General features: G+C 41.1%; 3 protein-coding genes across 3 annotated transcripts in view; 2 read left to right on the top strand and 1 right to left on the bottom strand.

Annotated features, from left to right (window-relative positions):
• Positions 1-1,329, bottom strand: part of ddx17 (DEAD-box helicase 17) — an 8,019-nt gene extending 6,690 nt beyond the window's left edge. The window contains exons 1-4 of the mRNA XM_083693973.1: positions 1,067-1,329; positions 527-686; positions 245-341; positions 33-166 (exon numbers count right to left, since the gene is read on the bottom strand). Of these exons, the coding sequence (XP_083550099.1) occupies positions 33-166; positions 245-341; positions 527-686; positions 1,067-1,122 (447 nt within the window). The 5' untranslated portion in view covers positions 1,123-1,329. The remainder of the gene's footprint in view (positions 1-32; positions 167-244; positions 342-526; positions 687-1,066) is intronic.
• A 226-nt stretch (positions 1,330-1,555) lies between these two features.
• On the top strand, positions 1,556-4,754 carry ntan1 (N-terminal asparagine amidase). Its single transcript, XM_083693977.1, has 10 exons — positions 1,556-1,769; positions 1,886-1,988; positions 2,111-2,176; positions 2,286-2,394; positions 2,469-2,542; positions 2,673-2,726; positions 2,817-2,870; positions 3,387-3,484; positions 3,748-3,861; positions 4,108-4,754. The coding sequence occupies exons 1-10, from the start codon at positions 1,689-1,691 to the stop codon at positions 4,276-4,278; spliced, it is 924 nt and encodes a 307-aa protein (XP_083550103.1). The 5' UTR covers positions 1,556-1,688; the 3' UTR covers positions 4,279-4,754.
• A 1,974-nt stretch (positions 4,755-6,728) lies between these two features.
• Positions 6,729-10,641, top strand: LOC310821771 (GTPase IMAP family member 9-like). Its single transcript, XM_083693976.1, has 4 exons — positions 6,729-6,782; positions 7,412-7,553; positions 7,674-8,429; positions 8,615-10,641. Exons 2-4 carry the CDS (start codon positions 7,523-7,525, stop codon positions 8,926-8,928), a joined length of 1,101 nt encoding a protein of 366 aa, XP_083550102.1. The 5' UTR covers positions 6,729-6,782; positions 7,412-7,522; the 3' UTR covers positions 8,929-10,641.
• Positions 10,642-11,686: the final 1,045 nt, after the last annotated feature.

The raw sequence follows: 11,686 nt of genomic DNA, 5'->3' as shown, positions 1-11,686 counted from the left end.
TATACTACAGGAGGTTAACATGGCGTCCATACCGCCAGGGTCTTGCCAGAGCCGGTCTGTGCGATGCCCACCATGTCTCTCCCGCTCAGGGCCAGAGGGAAGCTCTGCGCCTGGATGGCTGTGGGCTCCTTGAAGTTCTGATGCAGAATCACGTCCATCACATACTCTGAGAGAGGAGAGAGAACCAATCAACAGGACTGTTTGCTCGTCTTGCGGTTTTGCTGTTTTAGGGCCGTCTACTCACGGGGGAACTGGGCCTGGTGGAAGCTGGTGATGGCCTTGGGGCAGCCAGTACCTCTGATGGTGATCTCCTTCTTCCTGCGAAACTCATCTATGTCATACTGGAGACAGACAAGAGAGAATACAACAGACTCAGGCCTAGTCAAAGCTGAGTAAAGTATAGTAAGGGGTTATTCAAAGCACTCCCAGTGTGTGTGTGTGTGTGTGTGTGTGTGTGTGTGTGTGTGTGTGTGTGTGTGTGTGTGTGTGTGTGTGTGTGTGTGTGTGTGTGTGTGTGTGTGTCTACCTGGTTCATGCGCTGAAGTTCTGGGTGTTCATTGTAAAAGTTTTTCTCAAACTTGGCCAACTCCTCCAGGTCCCACTTCTTCTTCCGAAGGCGTTCCCCTGGGTTCCCAAACTTCTTCATGGGGGGAGGGCCGCCTCTGCTGCTGGACCCAAACCGAGGCCTTAGGACGAGCAGGGACAGGAGTGGTGAATTGGGATGATCCCAAGGGAACAAGATTGCTGAACAATGTTTTCGAAACATGACTTACCATTCCTCTCTGCCAGGGGAGGCTGGTGGAGGTTTTGATTAACAAATGAAATATTCATTCTATTTCAGTTTGCACACTGTCTGTGTGCGTAATCGTGTCTCTTTGAGTAACGTGCATCGACTTGTTTACTAAAAAAATGCAGTGTTGTGAAATCTGCGCGTGCACGTAGAATGCTTTAAACAGATACGACCTTTATCCAAAGAAATACAACGACAAATCATATGCAAAATTCATAATATGAAAATAGATCAGAAAAATGTAATTGGGAAAAACGTGACTGGGCAAATTCTTACCCCCTGTCTCGTCCTCGGTCCCTGTCTCTGTCCCCATATGAGGAACTCCCTCTCATGTTGTCGAGAGATTGCTTGTCCAAGTATTTTCAAGAGCTGACAGCTGCTCAATGCAGTTCACAGAGCTTTATGTAACTGAGTTGAATATCAAACTGCAGAAAATCAAAGTGAATAAACTTTCAAAATTATTTTAAAAAAAAAGGAATAACTTGAGGCCTATAATTGCAGAGCAAGCAGATTAGAACTTTGTTTTGCAGTTGCTGTAGAACGTCACGTCAACTCCCAGTCACGCCCCTGTGGTCCCGCCCTCTCTATGGACGTAACACGTACAGGAATTTCAAAGTAACTCCAGATAGATAGAATGAAAGTTACGTATAAAAAAAGCGTAGAAGACACTTGAGGAATTGCCGTATTTATGCGTGTATATTAATGTTCATGCATTAATATTCCTGTACAGTTGGTGGCAGTGTGACCCTCTGGAGGAAGAAGATGCGCAGCCGCAGTAGAAGAAAATAGTTCGAGGAAGCGTTAGCTAGCTAGTGTACTGTAAATATGTATCTTGTCTAGTTTTAATGTTTTTGATCGGCTATCATGATATTAGATTAATTTCGAATTGCAGGAAGAAATGCCTCTACTGATACAAAATAGAAAAATTGAACGCCCAAGTTCGACAGATGAATTGTTCGCCAAATATCCGCATTTACAGGTTCGATCTCCTCTGATATAACGTTGAGAAGTTATCCTTGTTGGACTCATCGAACCTATACAAACACGTTGTCTTTCCATGCCATGTTAGTGTAATGTTGGTGTTTTATACCATAGGAAAACGCCAGTGTATTTCGATCCAAGGTGTGTGTAGATGTGGACCCAAAGTGCCTGCTGTACGTCCAGCAAAGAGAGTTTGCTGCAACTACCCCGCAGGACAGTGAGTACATTGCTAGATCTTCAAATCAAATAGTTGGTGTCTCAATAAACGGTCGAAACACAAATGCTGTCATCTAGGTATTGTGTTACATATCGAGTGAGCTCTCTACTTCGTCTACCCAGACTCTGTCGCTGTCCTTGGTTCTGATGATGCCACAACCTGCCATCTAGTTCTTGTGCGACACACAGGTGAAGTTGTCCGTTGAATGTGTGTACATGAGCGTATGCAAGCACAACAGCCACAATATACTGCATTTCTGGACTGTGTCAGTGTCTGATTTTTGTGCTGTCTTTATAGGAAGTGGAGCTGCCTGCCTTGCACATTGTGATGGCTCCAGCACGTGGAGTGAGGTTCCCCTCATTGTGAAAGCTGTCACATCTCTCAGCAACACTGCCAATGAGGGCAGGTAAGAGACAGACACACACACACACACACACACACACTTGTGTACATAACACAGAGTGTCCTTTTTTCTTACAGGCTGGAGCTCCATCTCGTTGGAGGATTCAATGACGAGTCCAAGACGTCCCACAAACTCAGCCTTAACTTATTGGGTGCGTCCACCATTGTCCTGTCCTATGGCACGAGTGCAGTGGTCACCTTAGCCACACAATAACCAGGCTGTATGGGGAAATTACACCCCTTCTATTGTATATTTGTGTTTTTTTTTGTGCTTTTTTGCAGCGGCCTTCCAGAAACAGAAAGAGGATATTCACCTAGAGACGTGCTGTATCACCGGTACATGTTTTTGACTTGATATCCATTGTCTAACATACGTATCTTCCATATTCAGATAGTATTCATGACTAATGTCTCTTCTCTTTGCAGATATGAATGACATCATAGTGGATGGGACTAACAGACCGGTGGTGTATGGAATAGGTAAGGTGTCTCTGCACTGCCAGTGACCTCATCTGCTTTTTTATTTATTTTTTTAAATATGTTTTTAGGGCATTTCTGCTTTATTGGGATATAGATTGTAGAGATTGACAGGAAGGATGGGAAAGAGAGGAGGGGAGATATGCAAGACATGTCGAGGGTCGGAATCGAACCAGGAACCTTGTGATTATGTGGTGTGCGCATTAGTGTGCTACGCCACTAAGCACCCCCCAGTGACCTCATCTTCTTATGGCCATAGAGTGTAGTACAGTTCTGTGCAATATATATATATATATATGCCATTTAGCTGACGCTTTTATCCAAAGTGACTTACATTGCAGTGAGTGCATACATTTCAGTATATATGGTCCCAGCAGGAATCAAACCCACAACCTAAGCGTCGTTAGCACCATGCTTTACCAACTGAGCCACAGAGGACCAGAGTGTAATGATGTTGTGCTGTGTTGTGTAATGATGTTGTGTGATGATGTTGTGCTGACCTCAGGTGTGTGTCCGCAGGTGTAAATGTCAAAACAGGGGACGTGTTCCCTGCCTCGTTCCCTCATAAAGGACCTGCGGAGGAGCTACGCTCAGCACGGACCTTCACTGGGGGACAGGTAGATAAAGACCCGTTAAATAACAGCTTGGTGTGTCGCCTTTACTTTCAAGACTGTAAATACTGCATCAGAGATGGCCCTTTGTGATGGATTATGAAATGTCTGACTGAATGTTTTATCCCCCTGTTGAGTTGATAATGTCACAAATGTGTGTGTGTGTGTGTGTGTGTGTGTGTGTGTTGATGTAACAAGGCGTTAAAGGCAAAAGGTACCGGAGAGTTAGAAAATTGCCATCACAGATGGTGTTATTGTGTGTTTTACAGATGGCTGACATCTATGACTCAAGTAAAGGACAAGTGAAGATAGGCCCATGGAAGTGGTCCCCGAATCTGGATATTGCCTTCTGGCTGTCTCAAGACGATGACACCATCTTAAAGGTAAGGACTGAGTGAGCTTTATCATGTGGTAGTATACTGGTGGTAGTCACTCGGAGAGCTAATTGGAAACACTCCTGGCCCTTTTTTATTTGCTGTCAACAACGGTTGATGGTCCTTGTTTACTGTAAACACTTGACACAATGAATGTAACACAGTACTTTGTTGTCAGTGTCCACTTGTCAGTCTCTCTCTCTCTCTCTCCCTCTCTCTCTCTCTCTCTCTCTCTCCCCCTCTCTCTCCCTCCAGTACCTATCCACCTCTCCTGCGGCCGAGCCTCCACACTTTGTCAAGCACATCAAGTCCACCATCCAGTTCCTCCTGGAGCACCCCAGCTCTGACAGCGTCTTCCCCGAAGGACAGCCCCAGCTTTACCGCAGGACAGAGCAGGGAGACTGGGAGAGGGTCACCCAGCCATAGACCCTCCCCTTCAGACGCCCTGTAACTGGAACCTCCCCTGCTCTCTTAACATATGGAAGACACTGTGACCCTCCCTCCTTATGCCATACACACAGCTTTCTTATCGGTTTGTTTGTTTGTTTGTTTGTTGTTGACTATGTGAGGATGAACCTGGATTGAACCCTAGGGATGTGTTTATTGATTGTCCGGTGGCTCTGTCCTGTCCTGCCTTGACTGGCTGGCACCGGTGGAGAGATAGGACAGCGGACTCTATTCAAGGTTCTGTTGCTGTTGCTGTTGCTGTTGCTGTTGTTGTTGTTGTTGTTGTTGTTGTTGTTGGGGTTGGGGTTGGGGTTTGTTCTTATTCTTCTTGTGTGGGCGAATATCTGCACCTTTGCGGCCTGCTGGATTGCACAATTCTAATGTCTTCATCTTGAGTCTTACTATGCTTCTGGTGTTGTCCTGTACCCAGTAGTAGTAGATACATGTAGATATGTAGACCAGGGGAGGCTGGTGGAGGCAGAAATCGGAGGGTGGGCTCATTGCAATGCATGGAATGGTATCAGACACGTGTAAAGCATTCCGTTCCATGCATTACAATGAGCCCGTCCTCCGATTTTCTACCTCCACCAGCCTCCACTGCTTGTAGACCTACTGTATTATAATAGCATCTGTATGAAAGAAGTTTAAATCACTCAAACGAAGCACGATTTAATGCTGATTTATCTCACAGCCAGGAGGATGATGTGATCAGACTTTGGAAGAGTTGAACAATGTCATGAATCATATCCACCACAGCTCCACCCTTGTTCTTAGAGGGTTTTAACAAGAGGTATTTAACAGAGACACATAAAATATAGCACAGCGCAGGAGGTCTGAGCATGACGTTAGTAGCCTCTATAGGCTCTCATATTGTGCTTCATTTAAAATCTGGAAAAATAAATCGGTCAAGAAATCATTTCAGTAATATGAATTAATGTCCCTGTAATCACAATTAGTTTCTGAATGAATCTCATCTATTAAATGTCACTACCGCTATCCAAGTCATCACATCATGGAAGCAAGCTGTATATAAAATGAAGAATTGTCTGAAATGAAAACTGTGTATGACTGTAAATGATTTAAAAATGAAATAAAAAGTGGCCAAATCAATTTCTGAGTCATCCTTTTTTTGATTGTCCATTTGAAGTAGCCTGTCATTTGCATGGTGTTGGTTTTGTGAGCCTATCAAGTCCTGAGTGAGCCTATCAAGGACATGTTCTTTCTCTTAATGTTTTGTATCATTGTTTTATCCACAATGATAATTATGCTTTTATGACTGTCTGACCCAAAGTTTGCTTATGCTGTTTTTATTTAGGGTTTATATTATGACCTGTCTTAACTACTAGAAATAGCCACTAGATGGAGCTATAATCTGCTTTATGGGAAGAAAGTGTCTTGGTGACAAAAGGATCATTTGAAGAGAAAGTCAAACTACTTTTCGTCAAACTACCTTTACATCACCTAAAAGGTTTCCCCCCCATTGACTAGTGATACAATGCATGTAGTAACAGTTTTAACAGTTTTCCGTGACATGATAGAAACAATATCCCCATCCTCCTTCTTTACCTTTCATTCAAAATCAGTATGTAGTCTTTTTTTTTCATTTTTTTTTTTTCATATATATATATTTTTGTCATTTATGCCTCCTCATGATTATTCTCTATTTAATGTACCTCAAACGATTTCAATAATTTATTTCAAATAAACGATTGAAATTATGTTATTATTTCAATAAAGTAAAGGGAAGGGAACTACCATAATTGATGCATCAAACTGCACCGATGCACACTGGTACAGAGACCTAATGACAACACCATTCCAGTTATCAATATCAAATTCTATTCACAGGGAGAATTGTCAGAAATTAGGGTTAACATTTCTATGGCTAAAAGTGAATGCAATATATTTTAAAAAAGTTGCGTCATCCTGTGTTTGATTTCAGTTAGCTTGGTAAATACATGATGCTGATTTGATGAGTCTCTCTTGGCCGGACATACAGCTACAGCAAGCAGTGGATATCCAGGATTGCAGCCGTTGACTTTGATGTCAGCTTAATAGGATATTGCAGAACAGGCAGTGGTGAGTAGGATTCTCCCAAATGAAAGAGCTGAAGCCACGTGCACATGCAGTGCACTGAAGATGTAGGAGAATTATGTTGATGTGATTCACTATCAGTAATTAATTAAGAACAATTCAGAATGTCTGAATAGTGTAGTTTCCCTTTTACGCTATTATTCCAGTGCTGATCTAGTCCATGCTTCCTGTTTCATGACTGTCATACAAGGTTGGTCAAGGTCGTGTTTTTATAGTTTTATTACACAAGTCAGAAGGTGCTTACTTAAGGAGTGGTATTAGAAGGTGTGGCTTATTCTCAAAGGATAAGCCACAAGAGAGCCAGACACCTGGGCCACTCCTTAAGTAAGCACAGATATGATTTACAGGAAATGCCACCTGAAGAATTAAGGAACAAACATCACAACAAAGTAAGTTATAGGCATCGCTTTTAACTTTGCAAACTAGAAATGTCGATATAAAGTGATGCTTATTCTCTACTGTATGTCTCAGTTATTTTCTTAGATTGTCAGGATTTCATTTTCTTCGGTGTATTTCATTTTCTTCGGTGTATTTCATTTTCTTCTGTGTATTTCATTTTCTTCGGTGTATTTCATTTTCTCCTGTCTACAGCATTATGGCGTTTCACCAACACAATAATCATTCCACCAAATGTTATTGTTTGTGCTTGAAGACTCAATTCCTGAAGTGTGTGCAGACTATGGTGCAGACCTGTTTGTTGTTCTTTTGGATATCATTACTTTCATTGCTTTTTAATTATTTTTCATTTTCATATTTTCTTTTACGCAATAATTCCTTGTTGACGTAAAGTTAAGCGTATGGTACCACAATGTCAACGTGTCTGTTACTGTATAACTGAGGCAATTAAAGACTAAAGTCCATTGTGTCATGTGACAGGTTAAACACCTATGGTTAAAACATGGATTAAAAAAATGGTGCAGCATAGCATTAGTTTCTCTCTATAGTTATGCATTATCATAAATGATAAACAATATTTAGTTTTTAACTGTTTTACAAATCATTTACTATTTGTCAATAGGGTAATATAACATGCATTAAAGCTGAATGCAACACTGAGCTGAGGAACACCATCTGAAAGGAACCATCTGAAAGTAACAAGCCATAAAAAAAGTAGTTGTTCATCTGTGCAATGGCGGGTAAACACTGGACAAAAGTGTTCGGTAAGTCGATTTCAGTTTGTTTAAATTCGTATTCCTTATCATAATTCATCAGTTGGACTTCAATTATCATTAACAATTGTAAATGTTTCTTTTGCGATGGGGGTCTGCCCCCTCTGTCAGATCTTCGACTTGTGTTACTTGGTTGCGTCGGGGCAGGGAAGAGCGTGGTTGCCAACGCCATCCTGGGGCGAGAGAACTTCAAGAGTGATGGAGGCATGTGTGCGAAGAAGCAGGGTGAGGTGGCAGGTAGGAGAGTCATTGTGGTGGACACGCCAGGCTGGGACAGAGTGTCTGTGAAGAGAAGGTCCACACTGGTCAAACAGGAAATCGAGCGCAGCGTGACTCTATGTCCTCCAGGGCCCCATGCTCTTCTACTGGTGGTACCCATGGCCCAGCTCTCGTCCAATGAGACAAAGACTATTCAGCACCATGTGGACCTACTGTCAGACAGGGCATGGAAGTATGCCATGGTGCTGTTTGTTAGAGAGTCTGAGGAGAAATGTACCTCCATCGAGGAGATGAGAGACAGCGCAGGAGGCCTCCTGGAGAAATGTGGAGGTAGACACCATGTTCTGAAATGTGGGGCTTCGAACACTCGTACTCAGGTGTCTGACCTTCTGCAGAAGATTGACAAGATGGTGGCAGAGAACTCTGGTCAATTCTTAATACCCCAAGTGTACTATGAGCTGATGGAGACTAACATGCTAAGGGAGGTGACAGAGCTGAGAAGGATGTATGAGGACAGGGAGGTGACACTGAAAGAGATAAGGAAGTTCAAAGAAATGGAGGAAGAGCTGAATATGTATAAAAAAGAAGACGTGGCAGAGGAAAGGGTGAGGAAGAGGAAGGGTAGCAGTGAAATACTTCCCCCTAATAGTAAGTTTAATATGAATAATATTCATTTAATAACACAATCTGAAAATCTAAATGCAAACAGATCATCTGCCTACCTGTTATTTCAGTCATATTAGATATTTTGACATATTTTGACACGGCTTGAGATTGTATGACAAGACATTACTGCTGGTCTGAGACTCTTTATGTTTGTGTGTTCTCTGAAGTGAGCACAGAGGAGGAGGACAGACTGAGGAAGATGAAGGCAACGCCTGACAATCCAAGGGTGGACCTAGCAACAATCAGGCAGGCATACAGGGAAGAAGCTGTGGCGATGCTGAGGCATTATGTCAAACCAGTTATGCTGATTGTGATGGCCACAGTGGGAGCACTCCTGGGGTCAATTGCAGGGTCACAATTTGGAACATTGGGTTCATGTATCGGGATTGTCATTGCCATTGGAGTTGCTATTCTTGTGTACTATGTTGAAGCTGCCCGTGAAGATGCAAGGCTTCAACCCAGTCCAAGAAGGAGGAAATGAAATCCCCCCCAAAAAGTAGGACACTCCAACACTCCATGTTGCCTCCTAACAAGAAAGGATTATGTCAAGATTGGATCAGTTTTATTTATATATTTTTATGTTTTATTCGCAGCCTTTAACATTACATTATTGGATTATTGTACACTACATTATTGTTTTCTGGAGATGCTCTTGTACAGATTTCCCTAAACCTGAAACCTTGTAATTCAAGAAAGCAGTTTCTGTGATTTAGATTAAAGGGGCAATCTGGGATTCAAACAATAACAAAGCGGTCTCCCCACCACTTTTTTGGTAAAAAGCTGAGGGATGGGGCTGGAGAAAGGCTACCATAGACAAGAGTTATGAGATCAAAATAATAGTTTTAACCTTGTTTTTAAGCTATACCAACCTGATCTCATTGCCCATATGTAAGAATGTTCCGATTGTTCATGCCTCAGAATACGACCTATGTTTACCTATGCTTGACCATGTGAATTACGAGTTGCCTGGCAGTTAGGCAGTATTAGGCATTAACTTCGAGTGGTTAAGGTTAGGGTAAATTGTCAGGGGAAGGCATTAGCAAATATTAGCATAAGCAACAAGAATAAGCACCAAAACAACCCAGCGACGTTCGGGTTACAAGTCAAGTCAAATCCATGAGATCAAAAGAATAGATCATGCCCCCACCACCCAACAAACCTCCTTAACCGTAGCGTACCTGATGCACCTCCTCCCCTCTTTGTCAATGCGTCGGCAGTTCCCCCACGGCCGATGGAGGCTTACGTACAGCATATGTACACATTGGTCGTTTTCTGTGGCATTTCTGGAACATGCGTCCATACGTGGAGTGAGCAGGTTGACAGTGTAGCAGTGTTTGTTTACACTACATACATTGGAGTAAAACAAGCTTCCATTTTGGGTTCTGATGAGGTAAGACAGTTGAATCATGAGGAATCTAGAATTCATATTCTTCTAGAATCAATGAGTATATATTATTAAATTAAAAGTCAAAAAATGTATGTACCAATCATTATGAACATTTAAGTAATGATTCTCTGCATTGTTCATCCATTTCAATTCTTGCCATTGTAGTTTGAACTCTGTGGCCTATACTGCATTTAAAGTCATCAAGTTAGGCTTGATGTAGTACAATGTACAATGTTTATTCAAGAGTTGTTTACATCCACGTACATAACCTCCGACTTATGTACATAATCATGTTTATACCATCATTAATAAATAATGATTCAAGATTCAAGATTCTTTATTTGTCACATGCATACAAGTATGCAGTGAAATGCAAAAGTGACAGTGCCACAGAGGAGTGCAACAATAATTTTTTAAATAAATAGAATATAAACAGCAGTATAAACAGCAATGTAAGCAATGTACACAATGGAATGACTATATACAATGGCATTGACAGGTTGTCAGTACAGTTAATTACAGTGGTAATAAAGCGCAGTAGGTCTGAGCATGACGTTAGTAGCCTCTATAGGTTCTCATATTGTGCTTCATTTAAAATCTGGAAAAATAAATCGGTCAAGAAATCATTTCAGTAATATGAATTCATCTCCCTGTAATCAAAATTAGTTTCTGAATGAATCTCATCTATTAAATGTCACTACCGCTATCCAAGTCATCACAACATGGAAGCAAGCTGTATATAAAATGAAGAATTGTCTGAAATGAAAACTGTGTATGACTGTAAATGATTTAAAAATGAAATAAAAAGTGGCCAAATCTATTTCTGAGTCATCCTTTTTTTGATTGTCCATTTGAAGTAGCCTGTCATTTGCATTGTGTTGGTTTTGTGAGCCTATCAAGTCCTGAGTGAGCCTATCAAGGACATGTTCTTTCTCTTAATGTTTTGTATCATTGTTTTATCCACAATGATAATTATGCTTTTATGACTGTCTGACCCAAAGTTTGCTTATGCTGTTTTTATTTAGGGTTTATATTATGACCTGTCTTAACTACTAGAAATAGCCACTAGATGGAGCTGTAATCTGCTTTATGGGAAGAAAGTGTCTTGGTGACAAAAGGATCATTTGAAGAGAAAGTCAAACTACTTTTCGTCAAGCTACCTTTACATCACCTAAAAGGTTTCCCCCCCATTGACTAGTGATACAATGCATGTAGTAACAGTTTTAACAGTTTTCCGTGACATGATAGAAACAATACCCCCATCCTCCTTCTTTACCTTTCATTCAAAATCAGTATGTAGTCTTTTATTTTTTTTTAATTTTTTTTTAATATATATATATATTTTTGTCATTTATGCCTCCTCATGATTATTCTCTATTTAATGTACCTCAAACGATTGAAACGATTGATGTTTGACATAAATGATTGAAATTATGTTATTATTTCAATAAAGTAAAGGGAAGGAAACTACCATAACTGATGCATCAAACTGCACCGATGCACACTGGTACAGAGACCTAATGATAACACTATTCCAGTTATCAATATCAAATAAGAAACCTGTGAAATTCTATTCACAGGGAGAATTGTCAGAAATTAGGGTTAACATTTCTATGGCTAAAAGTGAATGCAATATATATAAAAAAGTTGCGTCATCCTGTGTTTGATTTCAGTTAGCTTGGTAAATACATGATGCTGATTTGATGAGTCTCTCTTGGCCGGACATACAGCTACAGCAAGCAGTGGATATCCAGGATTGCAGCCGTTGACTTTGATGTCAGCTTAATAGGATATTGCAGAACAGGCAGTGGTGAGTAGGATTCTCCCAAATGAAAGAGCTGAAGCCACGTGC

This window comes from Argentina silus (assembly GCF_951799395.1).
Source record: "Argentina silus genome assembly, chromosome: 22".
Lineage (NCBI taxonomy): Eukaryota > Metazoa > Chordata > Actinopteri > Argentiniformes > Argentinidae > Argentina > Argentina silus.
The sequence above is the reverse complement of the archived record's forward strand: the minus strand, read 5'-3'. Positions and strand labels throughout refer to the sequence as shown.